General features: G+C 43.5%; 1 protein-coding gene across 1 annotated transcript in view; it reads left to right on the top strand.

The window, feature by feature from the left end:
• The window catches only part of LOC134568402 (inter-alpha-trypsin inhibitor heavy chain H3-like), a 196,051-nt gene that overhangs the window by 11,065 nt on the left and 166,134 nt on the right, over nucleotides 1-18,852 (top strand). Inside the window, exon 2 of the mRNA XM_063426978.1 lies at nucleotides 11,054-11,179. Within this exon, the coding sequence (XP_063283048.1) occupies nucleotides 11,084-11,179 (96 nt within the window). The 5' untranslated portion in view covers nucleotides 11,054-11,083. The remainder of the gene's footprint in view (nucleotides 1-11,053; nucleotides 11,180-18,852) is intronic.

The following is an 18,852-nucleotide window of genomic DNA, read 5'->3' as shown; positions in this document are numbered from 1 at the left end:
GTTGCCTCCAGCAGTGTCTTTATCTGGTAAGATGAAAGGAAACTGGTTTTGTTGGGGTGTTGTAACACCATGTGGTGTTGTATGCCCGTTAAATACAATTTGATAGTGTTAAAAGATAACTTTAAATTAAAGTGGCAAAAGGAAGTGAACCCCAACATGGTCTCCAAAGCAAAAGTGTCCCGAACCTGAAATTCCGCCACAAATCTGGTAAAAATTTGAATTCCCTATCATAGGTTTTTCTGGAGCTGACAAAGTGCCAAGTGGGATAGAGTGCGAGCCTGGGTCAACAGCGTAGTCAATCCAGGTGCATTTCCCAGAATGGAGTGGAGGGGGTAGCCATGCTGGAAGCAGTGGGTAGAGCCTGGAGGAAAGCCTGGAAGTGAAAATGAGAGAAGCAGTCAGTAGCAACGTTTGTGACCCCTGGGATGTGAATACAAGTGATAAAAAAACGTCTGCTGGCCGCCACCTATGTGAGTCTCTTCAAAAACCTCAGAATGACTAGGGAGGAGGACCGGCCCCTAATGACGATGTGGAAAGTGGCCAGGTTGTCAGAATGGCATCTTACGGAGCGACCAGCCCAATATGACCCCCATGCAATAGCAGCGGCCACAATAGGGTACAGTTCAAACAAGGCCAACATAGTAGAGAAGTCAGGGCAGGGACCTAGACTCCCTAGGCCACGGGCCCCAGAGCCATTTGTCACCCCAGATGGCCGCAAAGCCAGTGCTGGCCGCTGCATTAGTCCAGAGGGCGGGCGAGGAGTAGGAAATAGGGGGGCTGAACATGGCATGCCCATGCCAAGAAGTGAGGAAAGTGTGCCACATCCATAAATCGTCAGTCCCGTGTTCTTCAATCGTGGTGCGTGAGTCGTCAGAGTGGAGGTTTGGAAAAAAGGCTAGCAACCGTGAAATTAAAGATCTGCCCTCTGGAATTATTCTCATGGCAAAATTGAGCGACCCCAGCAGGGACTGAAGTCCTCTCCGGTTGCAAGAACCCAGATGTAAGCATAACTCGATGCTCGCAAGGGAGCGCTCGATCTTGTTGCGGGGAAGACCGGGTGCATGTGGACTGAATTGAGTTGAATCCCCAGAAAACGGATAACGGTGTCCATGCCTTCCGTTTTTGTTTTTTTAGTTGTTTTTTTTTTAAGGGGAGACCGGAGTTCCCAAGGATTCAAATAGTGAATTACGGTCGGACATCTGCATACATTATTACAAACAAATGGTGAGCTGCGCTTACTAATTAAAAACGGAGGAGTATAATTGTGAGACGTATCTTTAACAAAGAAATGTACAATAGTGTAATACTGTAAGAAATGCAGTAGATATAAAGACAGTGCCAATAAAACACACACTTTCCATGGCTTCAATTAGCTCTAATATTGCACGCCAGGACTGAACAATCCTGGTCCTCGTCCATGAGCAGCAGTCAGTAATATATGTGGAGGGAAGCACAGATAGGAAAACCAATGGTGTAGTCCAATTATAAAATGAACATATTATACAGGTAAGTATTCTAGAAGCACGTGGGTGGAATGATTCTAAAAAATAAAAAAATTAAAACTTTTGAGAAAACTGCAGTGAAACATGTCAAGTGAGGTTTCTGGACTTTCAATTCCACTTTGGACTGCTTTATATTTATAGTTTATTTTGTTATTACCCATTTTTTTAAAATCACTTTTATTGTTTTAAATAAAGTACTTTTTTTAAGTAAGTATCCAGCTCTTGGGGTTTCAGTTTTTATTCTCACCGGGCTCCCTGGATATCCATCAAATCCATAGGTGGGGATCATTTCACCCAAATGCTCCATACCAGAGCAGGCTCACGCACTGGAAATTCTAAGGCAGTATCAAACATAACCAGCCGGAGCACTCCTCACCAGAGCACTCCACAACCTGTCAGTCGGCATACAGGGAATGAATTAAGAAATAGGATTGACCAGGGGAGAAATGTGCGACCTGCCCACGCCAGTACACAGCCATTGACCAGGACTGACAGCCGTTCCCGCGGACAGAACTCGCAGTGCGAGTGGTTGCACGAACAAGCATCAGTCTGCAGAAAAGGAGCCGAATGGAGGGGGGGTGCAGGCATTCATGCGTATGGAGGTAACAAACCCTCCTGCCACGGACTGACACACAGCGTGCGTGAGTACGCAGCCATCCAGCCGAACCTCGCCGGATGCCTGCGAACTAGGCATGAGAAATACATGGACCCACAGCATGATGACGGTAAACGAGTGCGACAGGGGCACCACGGTGTGGGCACCACGGTTTTGAGGGTCGCGGATCTGCAACGGTCGGGAAGCGTTGAGCAATGAGGTGTATGGAGGAACACCAGAGCCAGGAACCAGGAATATGTAAGTGATGAGACAGCAAAATTGCAAGCAAATCTGAAATATACAAGTCACTCGCCAGACCAACGACGGTAAAGTGGGAGAAGATAGGCCACCCTTATAAAGGGGATCCAAGTTAAGACCCAAGCCGAGACCCACAACTACCCAATACCCAATACAATGTCCCAGAGAAATGCACTATGCATTTATATATATATATATATATATATATATATATATATATATATATATATATATATATATAAAAAAATGCATAGTGCATTTCTCTGGGACGTTGCATTGGGGCACGAAATAGCACTGAGGCAAGCACAGGACAGGAATGTGAGTGCCAAACCCACTGAACACAAACATTAAAATCTATTATGACAATGATATTGTTAGTAAAAGTGCAGTTTTTGTGTGGAAAATGCAAAAAAAATAAAAAACGTGAGCGGTAACTTTGCCAGAGTTTGTGAATCAGTGGCTACTAAAAAAGACTGAACATATTCCATCTTGAATACCCTGGGTTGTATATTTTTGCAAATGGCATCCCATATTGGGGCCTACTCTCATACCAAGGCTGCCATATCATCTGAAAGGTAAATTATTCCCAGCAAACTAATCTGGCAAACTGAAATGGGCAATCCCTATATTGATACTGTAACTTTCCAAAAACACAATAAAACCTCTACATAGGGGGTACTATTCTACTCGGGAGACTTCACTGAATACAAATACGAGTGTTTTAAAACAGAAAAATGTATCATGGCAATGATATCATAAGTGAAAGTGTAGTTTTGTTGTGTGAAAAATGCAAAAAATGAATATAAACGCTAACTTTGGTCAGGGTTTGTGACTAAGTGGCTACTAAAATAGACTGGACATAACCCATTTTAAATATCTTGGGTAATCTACTTTTGCAAATGGTATGCCATGATGGGGGTAATTCTCATTCCTGAGCTGCCATACAGTCTCAATGGCAACTAAATTCAAGCTGGCCAATATCAATGTGTAAAACCTTAAACCTTAGTTGACCCTGTTACTTTCCAAAACACCATAAAACCTGGACATAGGAGGTACTGTTGTACTCAGGAGACATCGCTGAACACAAATATGAGTGTTTTAGAGCATTCAAATATACAATGCTGATGATATAATTAGTGAAAAGGCAGTTTTTTTATATAAACAATGCAAAAAAACAAACACTAAAGTTAGCCAGGGTTTGTGACTAAGTGGCTACTAAAAAAGAGTGCCCTGGTTGTCTACTTTTACAAATAGTCTGCCATGATGGGGTTAGTTTTCATTCCTGGGCTGCCATATGGTCTCAAAGGCAACATAGGCCCCGCAAACCAATCTGGCAAATTTCAATGTGAAAAAATGGAAAGCCCTATATACATGGGCGTTCGCAGGAATTTTTCCGGGGAGGTAAAATTGTAATGACATTCATGCTTGGTCCCTTTTTGACAGTGTCATGAAAGGGAAGGGGCATAGTAATGATCACATAAAGCCAGGGTGAATAGCGTTTTCACAACTATGGTGTCAGGAATACATGTTTGTATTCCTGACACTATATTGTTCCTTTAAGCAAATTAAAGGAACATTCTTGGCACCATCACAACTTAATCTAAATGAAAATACTATGATGCAAGTAAGCCCCTGGGCGCTCTCTTTCCTTTAAGGGGTTAAACCGCTCTCAAATGGTTTAACCCCAAAGGCTTCCTCCATCTCCAGATCTCCAGGTCGCTCAGTGGTATTCGGCTTCTGAAACGGAGTGTCAGGAAGTGCAGATTGACTTCAGGCATGGGTGCCGCTGATTGCCTAGAGTGGTCAGTTGACGCTCTAAGCCAATCGCTAGTTCCCGGTTCATAAAAATGTTTTACTTTTTTATGAATGGGGAGCTACTGATTGGCTTAGAGTGCCAGCTGACCGTTCTAGCCAATCAGGGACACCCCTACCCAGCGGCACTTTGTGCTTCCTGACACTCAGTAAATATAAGTGAACATATTAACACTGATTTATTTATTTTTTTAATTCTTTATTTTGTTTGTGCATAAGTTTAACATGCGGATGTGCGCTGCCACAATAGCTGGTGCAATTGGGTTTGCATACACGCTTAATCACATGGCATTAATGACATTGCACTTTTTTTTTTTTTTACAGGTAGTAATATAAACAGGGTAATAACTTGTGCTTATAAAAACAAAGGAAAGCAGTAGTTTGATTCACAGATATGTTTCACCTATTAGTCACATTAAGGTTAACGGTCAGGCTAGGACATTGCATTACAGATCATAGCTAAACACTTTTATCTTTGTATCTGATTGTACAGTGTTATGCATTTAGTGCAGCATGTCTGGTCTATGCTGTGAATTTTAATTGTGCTATGCTAGGCGAAATAAAAATAAACAAACAAAGGGAGCTGTCTTAATCTTGAGTGGGCTGCTTCTGTGCTAAATACAGGAGTCCACCGCTTGGTGAGCGAGACATGCAAATGCCTCCTTGAGTTTCTTGCCCTTTCATCCGATTCCCGATTTACAGGGAGCTTGCTGGGTTGTCGGGTGCATATTCCCCATGGAGTGGCACGTGTTGCGTAGGCATTCAAGCGGTCCATCTGCGTGGCTGGAGCTATTTTGTGGAGGTCGGCTATTCAAGGTCCCCAGTGTCTGTATCTTGGCTAGGTCCCAGTTGGCTGCCGGTTTTACCCTCAGGGTGTTGGGCCCCAGGTGCTTAGATGTACCTCGGTTCTTGGGCCCCCACCTTGCAGGTATCCGGGTTTTCCGGTGCCTCAGTTTTCTTTTCGTCAAGGGGAGCGAGGAGCTTTGAGGTGTGTGAGTCTCTGATATCGGTTCGCCCAGAATTTGGCAAGTATGTCATCCAGCTTGCTCAGGGTCGAGGCAAGGAGGGTTTCGGCTGTGGGCGCCGCCATTTTGGGAGCCGCGTGGGCACTCGCGTGCAGTAGCTTTTGCCGCTGTGGAGGAGCGATGCGTGGTCTCCTGAGACCGGGATGACCCCCCCGGTCCAGAGGGGGGAAGGCGGGGGAGTGCTGCTGTGAGGTACAAGATGTGGCATCTGGAGAGCGGACGTCCCTCCGACGCCAGTCAGGCTTGTGGGCCACAAGAGGCCGAGGTCCGGTGTACCGGGTCAGGACAACGTCAAGATTGGTACCGTTGGAGTCTCCCGGGTCCTCCGGGTGCTCTTGAGCTGTTTGTGCGCTAGTACGGCTGAGGTAGCATGCGGGAAAAGGCTTAATTTGCAGGCTTTGGTCAGGAGCTCGCCCTGCATGCGTCCGCTCAGCCTGCCAGTCAGGCCCCGCCCCTCCTGATTTATTTTTTTTACCTGGGGAGATGAGAAGGTTCAAAGTTTCCCTGCCAGGCCCTGGTAACAAAGCCTTATGATGTGGTGTCCAGAATAAAGTGGAGGGTTCACTTCACTTGTCCTTCCTGCTCCAATCTCCTTTTCTTCTCCTTAATTTGATCCAGTCTTCTTTTTCTTCTGACATTGTCTTCTCTCCAGTGGGGTTGCTCAGGTATCTGTACTTGGACCCATTCTCTTTAATATTTTTATTAGTGATATTGCAGAAGGTCTTGATGGTAAGGTGTGTCTTTTTGCGGATGATACTAAGATATGTAACAGGGTTGATGCTCCAGGAGGGATAAGCCAAATGGCAAGTGATTTAGGTAAACTAGAAAAATGGTCAGAGTTGTGGCAACTGACATTTAATGTGGATAAGTGCAAGATAATGCATCTTGGACATAAAAACCCAAGGGCAGAGTACAGAATATTTGATAGAGTCCTAACCTCAACATCTGAGGAAAGGGATTTAGGGGTGATTATTTCTGATGACTTAAAGGTAGGCAGACAATGTAATAGAGCAGCAGGAAATGCTAGCAGAATGCTTGGTTGTATAGGTAGAGGTATTAGCAGTAGAAAGAGGGAAGTGCTCATGCCATTGTACAGAACACTGGTGAGACCTCACTTGGAGTACTGTACACAGTACTGGAGACCATATCTTCAGAAGGATATTGATACCTTAGAGAGAGTTCAAAGAAGGGCTACTAAACTGGTTCATGGAAAGGCTAAAGGATCTTAACATGTATAGCTTGGAGGAAAGACGAGACAGGGGGGATATGATAGAAACATTTAAATACATAAAGGGAATCAACACAGTAAAGGAGGAGACTATATTTAAAAGAAGAAAAACTACCACAACTAGAGGACATAGTCTTAAATTAGAGGGACAAAGGTTTAAAAATAATATCAGGAAGTATTACCGTATATACTCGAGTATAAGCCGAGTTTTTCAGCCCATTTTTTGGGCTGAAAAACCCCAACTCGGCTTATACTCGAGTCAGAGTCTGTATTATGGCAATTTGCATTGCCATAATACAGACTGGGGGGAGAGGGGGGCTGGCAGAGCTGTACTTACCTTTCCTGCAGCTCCTGTCAGCTCTCTCCTCCTCCGCGCCGTCCGTTCAGCACCTCGGTCAGCTCCCAGTGTAAGTCTCGCGAGAGCCGCGGCTCTCGCGAGACTTACACTGTGAGCTGACAGAGGGAGCTGCACAGACCGCGCGGAGGAGGAGGGAGCTGACAGGAGCTGCAGAACAGGTAAGTACAGCTCTGCCAGCCCCCCTCTCCCCCCCACTGAACTGCCACTGGACCACCAGGGAAGGAGAGCCCCCCTCCCTGCCATGTATCAAGCAGGGAGGGGGGACGAAAAAAAAAAAATAAATAAAATAAGAAATAAAATAAAAATAAAATTAATAATAAAAAAATAAAAGGGGTATAAGGACCACTATGGGAGGGGGGGGGGGTATAAGGACCACTATGGGAGGGAGGGGGTGGGTTAAGGACCACTATGGGAGAGAGGGGGGTATAAGGACCGCTATGGGAGGGAGGGGGGGTATAAGGACCGCTATGGGAGGGATGGGGGGGGGTATAAGGACCGCTATGGGAGGGAGGGGGGTATAAGGACCACTATGGGAGGGAGGGGGGGGGGTAAGGACCACTATGGGAGGGAGGGGGGGGGATAAGGACCACTATGGGAGGGAGGGGGGTATAAGGACCACTATGGGAGGGAGGGGGGTATAAGGACCACTATGGGAGGGAGGGGGGATAAGGACCACTATGGGAGGGAGGGGGGGGATAAGGACCACTATTGGAGGGAGGGGGGTATAAGGACCACTATGGGAGGGAGGGGGTGGGATAAGGACCACTATGGGAGGGGAGGGGGAAGTAAGGACCACTAGGGGAGGGGAGGGTAAGGACCACTAGGGGAGGGGTGAGTCAGGACCACTGGGGGGGGGGAGTGAAGGAACACGGGGGTGGGGAGGTAAGGACCACTGAGGGAGGAGGAGGGGAAGTCAGGACATATGGGGGGGGGAGGGGGCGGCAAAAAATTTTTTGCCTACGGCGGCAAATATCCTTGCACCGGCCCTGCACACACTGCATTCACACACTGCATTCATGCACACACACACTGCATTCATGCACACACACACTGCACTCATGCACACACACGCTGCACTCATACACACACGCTGCACTCATACACACACACATACGCACACACTGCATTCATTATACACATATTATGTAATATAAATAAATATTCAATTAATATATTTTTTTTAGGATCTAATTTTATTTAGAAATTTACCAGTAGCTGCTGCATTTCCCACCCTAGTCTTATACTCGAGTCAATAAGTTTTCCCAGTTTTTTGGGATAAAATTAGGGGCCTCGGCTTATATTCGGGTCGGCTTATACTCGAGTATATACGGTACTTTACTGAGAGGGTAGTGAATGCATGGAATAGCCTTCCAGCTGTTGGCAAATGGGCAAATGCAAATATTACAAGTTTTAGAATGAAATGTTGTATTTCTTAAACTGTGTACTTTGTCTTTAAGAGATATTGCAAATTGACAAGGTGTTAGAAATGGAACATATTGTTTTTCATAGATGTTTCTTTAAGCAATAACCTCAGTGCATAATATGTTTGCGCTATTTTGTCCCAGACGAATTACAATAACAATAATGCATAAACAAGCTTCAAGGCTATACTACGACTCTTTCAGTACACAATATACTGTGGTAACCCCAAGTTAATGGAACTTCCCCAAATCCGGGAATCTCCCACGACTGTGCATTTACGTCTTAGTATAAACAACAGATAAGCTATTCAGACTTTAAGATGCCATCTTGAACTAAGTCAGGAAAATTTCCATGACGTATGCAGCCTTTAGTTATTGCCTTGTATCTTTGCCAAATTAAGGGAGGTCCTAAATTGATTTAAAGTAGACAAGTTACTTTTTCATATATGAACTATGGTGACTCTAAAATGACGACACTTAAGGTATAAATAAGTGTACTTTTAAATGTTAACACACAGAGGAGAGACTTGGAGACAGACGCTGCTCCATCCTAAAATGACTGAGAGGCTGACATGATGACATGTTCAGGAGGTTATGTTATTAATGATATTTGCAAGCATTTAATTTCATCTTATAAACTCTGCTATAATGGATTTTATATGTCTATATTTTTATATAATAAATATCTAAAAAGACAAAACTATTGCTTCCAAGACAATCCTTATTTTATATTGTATTCTCAATTATTTACATATGTTAAATAGAGGATCTCTTACTAACTATATAACATTATGGCTAAGATATCTGTATGGTTAGCCCTGCTAAGTTCTATGCTTTAAGACATTATAGAGGTAAATAAGGGAACCGCCCACGGTTACAGTTAACACAGTAAAGTTGTTTAAGCATGCGTGGGATAGGCATAAGGCTACCCTAATTATAAGATAAGGCCAGGGACTAATGAAAGTATTTAGAAAACTGGGCAGACAAGATGGGCCGAATGGTTCTTATCTGCCGTCACATTCTATGTTTCTATGTTTCCTCCTTGGCTCCTTCTGTTCTTTTACCTTTCTGCTACTTTCTGCTTATGTTGTGCCCCTCTGCTCCTTCTCCTACTTTACCTGTGTGCTCTTTGCTGTCCCTTTCTGCTCCTTGCTAACCTGTTCTGCTCCTTCTCCTACTTTACCATTGTGCTTCTTCTGATTCTTTCTGCTCCTTTAACTTTGTGCTCCTTCTGTCCCTTTCTGCTCTTTGCAGACCCTTCCTTCTCCATGCAGACCCTTCCTTCTCCATGCAGACCCTTCCTGCCCCTTGAAGACCCTTTCTGCTCCTTGCTGCCCCTTCCTACTCCTTGCAGACCCTTCCTGATCCTTGCTGCCCCTTCCTGCTAATTTCTGCTCCTTCTCCTACTTTATGTTTCTGCTCCTTTTGTCCCATCCTGCTCCTTGCTGTCATTTCGGGCTCCTTGCTGACCCTTTCTGCTCCTTCTACTTTACCTTTGTGCTGCTTTACCTTCCTGCTCCTTGCTGATCCTTCCTGTAGGCTGTCTCCCCCAACCCTCCCTTACCTGATCTATAAGCTGCCTCACCCCCATCCCTCACTTACCTGATATATAGGCTGTCTTTCCCCCCATCCCTCACTTACCTGATCTGTAGGTGGATCCCCCCCATCTCTCACTTACCTGATCTGTATGCTGCATCCCCCCATCTCTCACTTACCAAGTTTACAGATTGTCTCTCCCCTTCCCCCTCCCTTACTTCCCTGATCTGTAGGCTGACCCCCATGCCTCACTTCCCTGATCTATAGGCTGGCCCCATGCCTCACTTCCCTGATCTGTAGGCTGCCCCCCATGCCTCACTTCCCTGATCTATAGGCTGCCCCCATGGCTTACTTCCCTGATCTAAAGGCTGCCCCCATGGCTTACTTCCCTGATCTATAGGCTGCCCCATGCCTCACTTCCCTGATCTATAGGCTGCCCCCCATGCCTCACTTCCCTGATCTATAGGCTGCCCCCATTCCTCACTTACCTGTACTGTAGTCTGCCCCCAATCCCTCACTTTTCTGATCTATAGGCAGTCCCCCATGCCTCACTTCCCTGATCTATAGGCTCCTCCCTCATGCCTCACTTCCCTGATCTAAAGGCTGCCCCCCTATGCCTCACTTCCCTGATCTATAGGCTGCCTCTGCTGGCTGCATGTGCTGCTCCTCTGCGTTTTCAGTCAGCAGAGAGAAGCAGGGATAAGATTTAGCTTCCTAACCCTGTCTCTCTCCACACATAGCTCCACCTACTGGCCGGTGCCGGTATTGCAGTGCATTTTCAATCTCACACGAAAAATAGCAGAAAAATCCGGGTGGGGGGGGGGGGCAAGTGCCTCCCCTTACCCCCCCTGCGGACACCCTTGTCTATATATGACCCTGTAAGTTTCCAAAACACTATAAAACCTGTACATGGGGGATACGGTATAATTGTGAGACATTGCTGAATACAAAATACATATATATTGTTGCAGTAAAAGGTAACAGTTTTATGACATTCACAGTTAAAATGACATGCAGAACTTGAAAAAAACTAAATTTCTTAATTTCTCATACTTTTTTTGTATTTTATTAATATTAAATTATGTTTTATATATAAATATTTGATATGAAATGAAAGTCCTGTTTTTCCTGAACAAAATGATGTATAATAAAATCAAAGAGGTAAATTATGGTTGAACAATTTTGATCAGAACTTGTACAATCGGCTACGTCCTTAAAGGGTTAAACATTTACTTTAGGTAAATAAGACATATTGCAATTATTTACTGGGGAAAAGTTTTGAACGGAAGTTTATCAACCTCTTCTTTTATATTGACAGGGAATCTTGTGTCTTTGTGAGATCAGTGGCATGTTCAGCATGGCTCCGCTAGGTTATCTTTTTCTACTGTGCCTCCTGGCTCCTGCAAATACAGACTTTGTGATAAACGGATTAAGAAACATTCAGGTATGTTTATTTTAATCATTTTTTTTTTATTTGTAATCTTTATTGAAAGAAAATATATATCCATACACCACCTATACGTCTTATGCATACTGACAAAACAAATACACCAAACATATATGAGCCTTAGAAAGAAAGATAAGCAAATCGTTGAAATACATAATTTTTATTTTCTATTTTATTACACAGGGTTACTTTCTAATATTGTAACCAATTTTTGGAGGCATGATTCCCTCAGTAGTCTAATTTTGTATGAGGAATTGTTCAGCCATCTAATACCATTCTCCATTTTTAATTGGAGGATTATTTGGTCTTTCCAACCATTAGTTTGTTGTTTCGAATTTCTAGCTAGTTGACTTGTGGCTGCCATAAAACAGTGAATTGTAATATATTGTTGATCTTTCTTCATAGTTGGTCAGAACAAATGTAACAGAGCGGTTTGGGGAGACCTCTGTATTTTGATATTATTATAGTTGATTAAAAATTTGAAAACCTATTCCCAGAGAACTTTTGCACCTTAAAAAATCCACCACACGTGTATAGAATTACCCATGAATGCTTTGCATCTCCTGCATATATTAGAGACAATAGGGTCTATCTTATGCATTTTTGTGGGGACTAAATATCATCTATTTACTACTTTCAATTAGGTTTCAGATAATACGAGATTATGAATATGTTTATTAACTTTAATTAGTGCTCCATACCACTCCAGAGTTTATTACAATATTTAGTTCTTCTTCCCATTTCTTAATCGCTACTGGCTTTTCTATAATTGTTGTCATTTGTACAAGCTTACAACAGTTAGCTATTATCTTATCCTTTTTCACCTGGCCAAACATGTTTTTGTATAAGATCACTCAACTCAATTTGCAATTTTTAAGGTTTTTACAAAATTTACTTCCAAAATTCTATTGATATCTTTAGTTACCATTATACCTAAATATTTGAATACATTTTTAACCTCTGTAAAGTTGTATTGTCCAAGAATATTTTTTTTTGAGACATTAATTCTGGAAAAAGGAGCAGAACAGTTTTGTCCACGTTTCTTTTATAATTTGAAACCATGCTGAAATATTAGATTTCTTTCATGTGATGATGAACAGATGAAACGGGAAACACAGTTGTAATTCTCCTGATTTAATTGGAAGCCTTTTGTTATTTTGATTAGATCTTATTTCAATTGCCATAATTTCCAACATTATTATATATAGAATTAGCGAAACTGGGCAGCTCTGACGGGTACCGTTGTTTAATTTAAGCCAGTCCAAGCACATATCCACCCCCACTACTCTTGTTTAAGGATAATGATACATTGATTACCCTTCCATTCAAAATGCTTTGAATGTTTTAAACATGTATCCCTATCCGACCCTGTTGAATTATTTTTCTGCGTCTACCAACAGGGTCAGAAGGGGTATGTTCTTTTTCTCCCCTGTTTCCATCACATTTGTCAGTTATTTTGTATTAAAAAAACAAGCCTGTCTCCCGGGGACAAAACCTATATGGTCTTCATGTACTATGTCTGGCAATATTAATTGTATTATGTCCGCGATAATCGCAGATAATAGTTTTGAATCCACATTAATTAATAAAATGGGACAGAAATTTATTTTCAAATGTTTTTCATTATAGATAAATTTGTTTCCATAACAGTAAGAATAGTGATATAATATGAATATATATGTAAATAACATACATACAATGTGCTTAAAATAAGATCATATAAATAACTTTGTTATCTGGTCAGGTGATGTTATACGTCATAATTTATATTGATTCTTGACATCCCATTCCCATTCATATTTCAGAACATTAACTGTATGGGAAGGTGGTCTAAAGGCTAATTCACATCTCTTGGTTTTTAGAGTATTATGCAACGCCTCAGTCATAGAAGTAATAGTAGTGGTTTTCCAATATCGAGGAAGGACCAGAGTAACTGAAAACAGGACATGGACTAAAATAATTATTTTAATTTTGGGAAAATCATCTGTGAATCCCTTCAGGAGACACAATTATGGTGTTATAATGGGGATTTGATCAGTGATGAGTTTAGAGTGTGAACATCTTCCCAATACTGTTTTAATTTAGGGCAAGACCAAAAGACATGATACTTGTCCGCACTCCCTCCAGCATGCGTTAGTCTGAGATAGTTGCAATTTGAAGTCTAGAGGGAGTCAGGTACCATCTGTATATAAGTTTGTAATGAGACTCCAAAAGTGCCACAGACCATGTAATACCGTGTAATGCCATTAGAATCTCATGCCATTATTCCACTTTAAATTTCTTTTTCAGTTCGTTTTCCCATTTTGTCATATAGTCCAATTTTGGACAAGATTCCCTAGCAAAATAAGTATACCACATCGAGATGGTGCATTTCCGACCAGGATCTTAATGATACAATTTTTCCAATAATGACATTATAACTTTATGTATATTCACATCCTGATCAGACACATTAAAATGATCACTAAGTAAATCCACCATCTGTCTGTACATCAGGATATCGGAGGTGTCCAGACCAAACTTGGTCTGTAATTGATCAAAAGGTAAAAACTTATTAGACAAAAATAAATCATTAATATGTATGACAAAATGGGAAATCCAATATTCCACATCTAGATCAGGTAACGCAGATTGCAACACCGACAAGGGAGCAGCCCTGGACCAGGTAGTAAAAGGTTTGATCTTTTTATACAAGACATCCCAAGCCTTAATAGTGACTTTGGTAGTCGGAAACATGGTCGCCACCCGCGGCCGTTGGGACAGAGGCAACCATAGCACTTCTTTTATTAAATGAGGAAGAATTTGTGTAGCCTCCATCTCAAGTCAGAGGGGGCGTCCAGGATCCAGATACAATTTAAGAGCATTGGCCACATTAGTCGCAAAATAATGAATAAAGTTTGGCACACCCATACCTCCACCAACGCTGAGCTTTTGTATGATGGCCAATTGAATTCTGCAAGGCTTCCTATTCCATGTAAATGTCAGAAGAGCAGAATGAACCTTTCTAAAAAAGGATAATGGTTTAGTGAGGGGGATCGCTTTAAGGAAATATACAATTTTTGTAAGGAGAGTCATTTTAACCGAATATAATCTACCTAACCATTAGTGATGTTGCGAACACAAAATTTTCGGTTCGCGAACGGCGAACGGGAACTTCCGCAAACGTTCGCGAACCGGCGAACCGGGCGAACCGCCATTGACTTCAATGGGCAGGCGAATTTTAAAACCCACAGGGACTCTTTCTGGCCACAAAAGTGATGGAAAAGTTGTTTCAAGGGGACTAACACCTGGACTGTGGCATGCCGGAGGGGGATCCATGGCAAAACTCCCATGGAAAATTACACAGTTGATGCAGAGTCTGGTTTTAATCCATAAAGGGCAGAAATCACCTAACATTCCTAAATCACAATGGATATGGATTGACACCTGACATATGACATATGACATATTGACACCTTGACATATGGATTGACACCTGTCCTCAGAGCCCCTGATACACACTGACACAGAGCAGAATAGAGACTGTTCCCCCTACATAGGGTCACTTGGCAGATATGGATTGACACCTGTCCTCAGAGCCCCTGATACACACTGACACAGAGCAGAATAGGGACTGTTCCCCCTACATAGGGTCACTTGGCAGATATGGATTGACACCTGTCCTCAGAGACCTAATTGTGTAATAATGGTAATACTATTACCTATTATATAATATTGGCAGGGGCAAGGAAATTCCCTCTAAATAGATGGGTATAGGCAGAGAGTATGGAGACCGGAGTGATAAAGTGTCAATAAGGTGATATAAAGTTAAATGTATCACAGACACACAGACACCCTTTCTCTTAGCTAGCTTCCAGAAATGCTGGATAGGTAGAAGGGCTATAAAGACCCAGAGAGGTCTAAGAAGAATCCTCTAAACTAGCCATAATCTCCTTAAACACCTTCAAGGGTGTTCTAAGCTAAAGCTCAATCTAAACGTTTAGATGACTGCCTGATTTCCCATCACAGATGCTGGCTAGGAATACCAGTGTGCAAGGCAAAGACTGGGTCTAAGTGCCCATAGTGCAGTAAAGTGTCCCTAGTGAAGTGAAAAAGAGAATAACGAGCTGGCGCCCTCTCAGGGGACGTGTATATGGCATCGATTTTAGGAACCGGGAGATGGAAAAAGATGCTTGGTCGGTCCTCCTACTTCAAATTTGGGGCACTGCGCGTGCAATCTAATGTGCCACCAGATAGGAGTGGTGTGTTAAGTAGTACTATTCCTATCAGTTTAATCCCTGTTATGTGCCTTTTTTTGGTTTGGTTTTTGAAGCCACAGTGCAGCACCAGAGGGCCGAAAAATTAGGCATATACACATGCCTGAATAATTAGGTATTGTTGCAGCCGCTGCTGTAGCAGCGGCCATACAAATTTATGTTTGTTTCCAAGGCAGAAAGTGCCCTAAAACATTGCGGCTTGAAGCCTAGTTGGTGGCGGATAAGTCACGCAAGTCAACCGGCATTCAGAGCTAAAATACAGCAGCGTGTGGACCATTTTTAGCCCAAGGCAGCTCATCTCATCAGGCCTTTTTTAGTCGAATGTATCGCCCAGTGTCAGTCCCTTCAGGATCCATCCCTCATTCATCTTAATAAAGGTTAGGTAATCTAGACTTTTTTGACCTAGGCGACTTCTCTTCTCAGTGACAATACCTCCTGCTGCACTGAAGGTCCTTTCTGACAGGACACTTGAAGTGGGGCAGGCCAGAAGTTCTATCGCGAATTGGGATAGCTCAGGCCACAGGTCAAGCCTGCACACCCAGTAGTCAAGGGTTCATTGCTCCTCAGAGTGTCGATATCTGCAGTTAAGGCGAAGTAGTCTGCTACCTGTCGGTCGAGTCGTTCTCAGAGGGTGGATCCCGAAGGGCTGTGGCGATGCGTAGGACTTAAAAAGCTACGCATGTCCTCCATCAACAACACGTCTTTAAAGCGTCCTGTCCTTGGCGGCGTGGTCGTGGGAGGAGGATGACTTCCACCTCTTCCCCTGTTAGATTCCCGTTGTGCTGTGACATCACCCTTATACGCTGTGTAAAGCATACTTTTTAATTTATTTTGCAAATGCTGCATCCTTTCCGACTTGTTGTAATTCGGTAACATTTCCGCCACTTTCTGCTTATACCGGGGGTCTAGTAGCGTGGACACCCAGTACAGGTCATTCTCCTTCAGCCTTTTTATACGAGGGTCCCTCAACAGGCACGACAGCATGAAAGACCCCATTTGCACAAGGTTGGATGCCGAGCTACTCATTTCCCGTTCCTCCTCCTCAGTGATCTCAATGAAGGTATTTCTTCCCCCCAAGCCACATACAACACCACGGGTACCAGATAGGTGACAATGAGCACACTGGGATGCCTGTTGTGGTTGGTCTTCCTCCTCCTCCTCAAAGCCACATTCCTCCTCTGACTCCTCTTCCTCACAATCCTCTGGTGGTGGACACAGCATGCGTTGATTGGCGTGCTGTCGGGCTGACCCTGGGTGCCGATGCATGCTGTCTGACTGTACCACTAGCTCCTTGCGACGACCTCCCCCTGCTTCCAACTCGTCTACTCCTCCTCCTCTCTGTCTCCCCATCTGAACTTTCGCCCTGTTCTTCTTCTTGCCGAGCGGGCACCCACGTGACATCCATGGATGCATCGTCATCATCAACCACTTCACTTGTATCTGACAACTCAGCAAAGGAAGCAGCAGCGTGTACAACATCATCATCATCACACCGTACGTCCATGTGTGTAATGCTGCCTGCCTGAGACATATCCCTGTTATCTACATCCTCTGGCAATAATGGTTGCGCATCACTCATTTCTTCAAACGGATATGTGAATAACTCCTCTGACATACCAAGTAAAGCGGCTGTGGTGCTAGTTTTGGTGGTGGCGGCAGGCGGGTGAGTGGTATCTTGAGAGGTGCCTGAAGCTAAGCTGGAGGAGGATGGTGCGTCAAGGTTCCGAGCGGAAGCTGTAGAAGATTGGGTGTCCTGTGTTAGCCAGTCAACTATGTCCTCAGAACTTTTCATGTTCAGGGTACGTGGCCTCTGAAAACTAGGCATTATTCTAGGGCCAAAGGGAATCACAGCACCACGACCCCGATGGCCCCTGAGGGGTGGCTTGCCTCTGCCTGCCATTTTTTGGATTAGTGGTACTATGCGTGCAAGCTACTGTGAGACCAGATATGAGTGGCAATGTGCACTGGCAGAGGTTGGCAAAGTACACGCTGTAGGCCTGACACCCGCTTTAAGGACACTGACTGCTATTAGCTTACAATGAAAAACTTTTTTTCTTTGTAAAGGCATGCTATAGAGACACCAGATATGAGTGGCAATGTGCACTTGCAGAGGTTGGTAGAGTACACGCTGTAGGCCTGACACACCCGCTTGAAGACAAGTAACTGCTATTCAATCTATAACATTGAAAAAAGTGTTTTGGTTTTAAATGGACGCTATTGTGACACCAGATATGAGTGGCAATGTGCACTGGCAGAGGTCTGCAGAGTACACACTGTAGGCCTGACACCCGCTTTAAGGACACTAACTGCTATTAGCTTACAGTTAAAAAACTTTTTTTCTTTGTAAAGGCACGCTATAGAGACACCAGATATGAGTGGCAAAGTACACTGGCAGAGATTGGCAGAGTACACGCTGAAGGCCTGACACCCAGACGCTTGCAGACAACTAACTGCTATTCAATCTATGACAGTGAAAAAATTCTTCTTTTTCTTTTTAAATGTCAAGCTTAAGCTATTGTGACACCAGATATGAGTGGTGGCACTGGGCAAATGGGCACAGTATCCACTGAGCCTGACACAGAAGCTGTCAGGCAGGCAACTGCAATTACATTACACAGTAAAAAAAAAAGCAGACTGATGTTCTAGCCCTAAAAAGGGCTTTTTGGGGTGCTGTTCTTACAGCAGAGATCAGATGAGTCCTTCAGGACTGTAGTGGACACTGAATACCCTAGCCTAGCTATCAATTTCCCTATCTTATGAGCAGCAGCTACACTTTCCCTCCTCTCACTAAGCATGCAGCTGCAGAATGAATCTAAAATGGATGCTGGGAGGGAGGTGGGAGGGTCTGGAAGGGAGGGTCTGCTGCTAATGTGCTGGAATGTGTCTGCTGACCGTGAGGCACAGGGTCAAAGTTTGCTCAATGATGACGAATAGGGGGCGGATCGAACCGTGCATGTGTTCGCCCGCGGCGGCGAACGCGAACACACTATGTTCGGTACATCACTAGTCTCCTCCATTTTTTTATGCTAATGCTTCTATTTGTTGTTTCAGCAGAACTGAACAATTTTGGATTTCTGCTTTAAAACTTTGGTCTCTTTTTCTCAATTTATTTTAATAAATTCTTGAAAGTTACTCATGGAATTCCTTCTTACTTCTGTTATTGACTACTCCATCATGGAGGTCTCTGTTATAGATTTGCTTTCTGACTCTTAATTTCATAAAGAGAAAAAGGGGTCTCTCTCTTCTCCCTCTTTTTTATTTTTTTTCTCATTTGCCACATTAGCATTGTTCATTGAAGCCCTGGCCATAGCAATTATTACTCATGCAGCTTTGTTTTTTTCTTATGTTTTCCTTTCTCTTTTCTGTTTTCTTTCCTTCCTCCTTCCACTTTTCCTTCTCTTTCCTCCTTTTTCT

Source organism: Pelobates fuscus, chromosome 7, assembly GCF_036172605.1.
Source record: "Pelobates fuscus isolate aPelFus1 chromosome 7, aPelFus1.pri, whole genome shotgun sequence".
NCBI lineage: Eukaryota > Metazoa > Chordata > Amphibia > Anura > Pelobatidae > Pelobates > Pelobates fuscus.
This window is presented reverse-complemented; position numbering and strand designations above follow the sequence as displayed.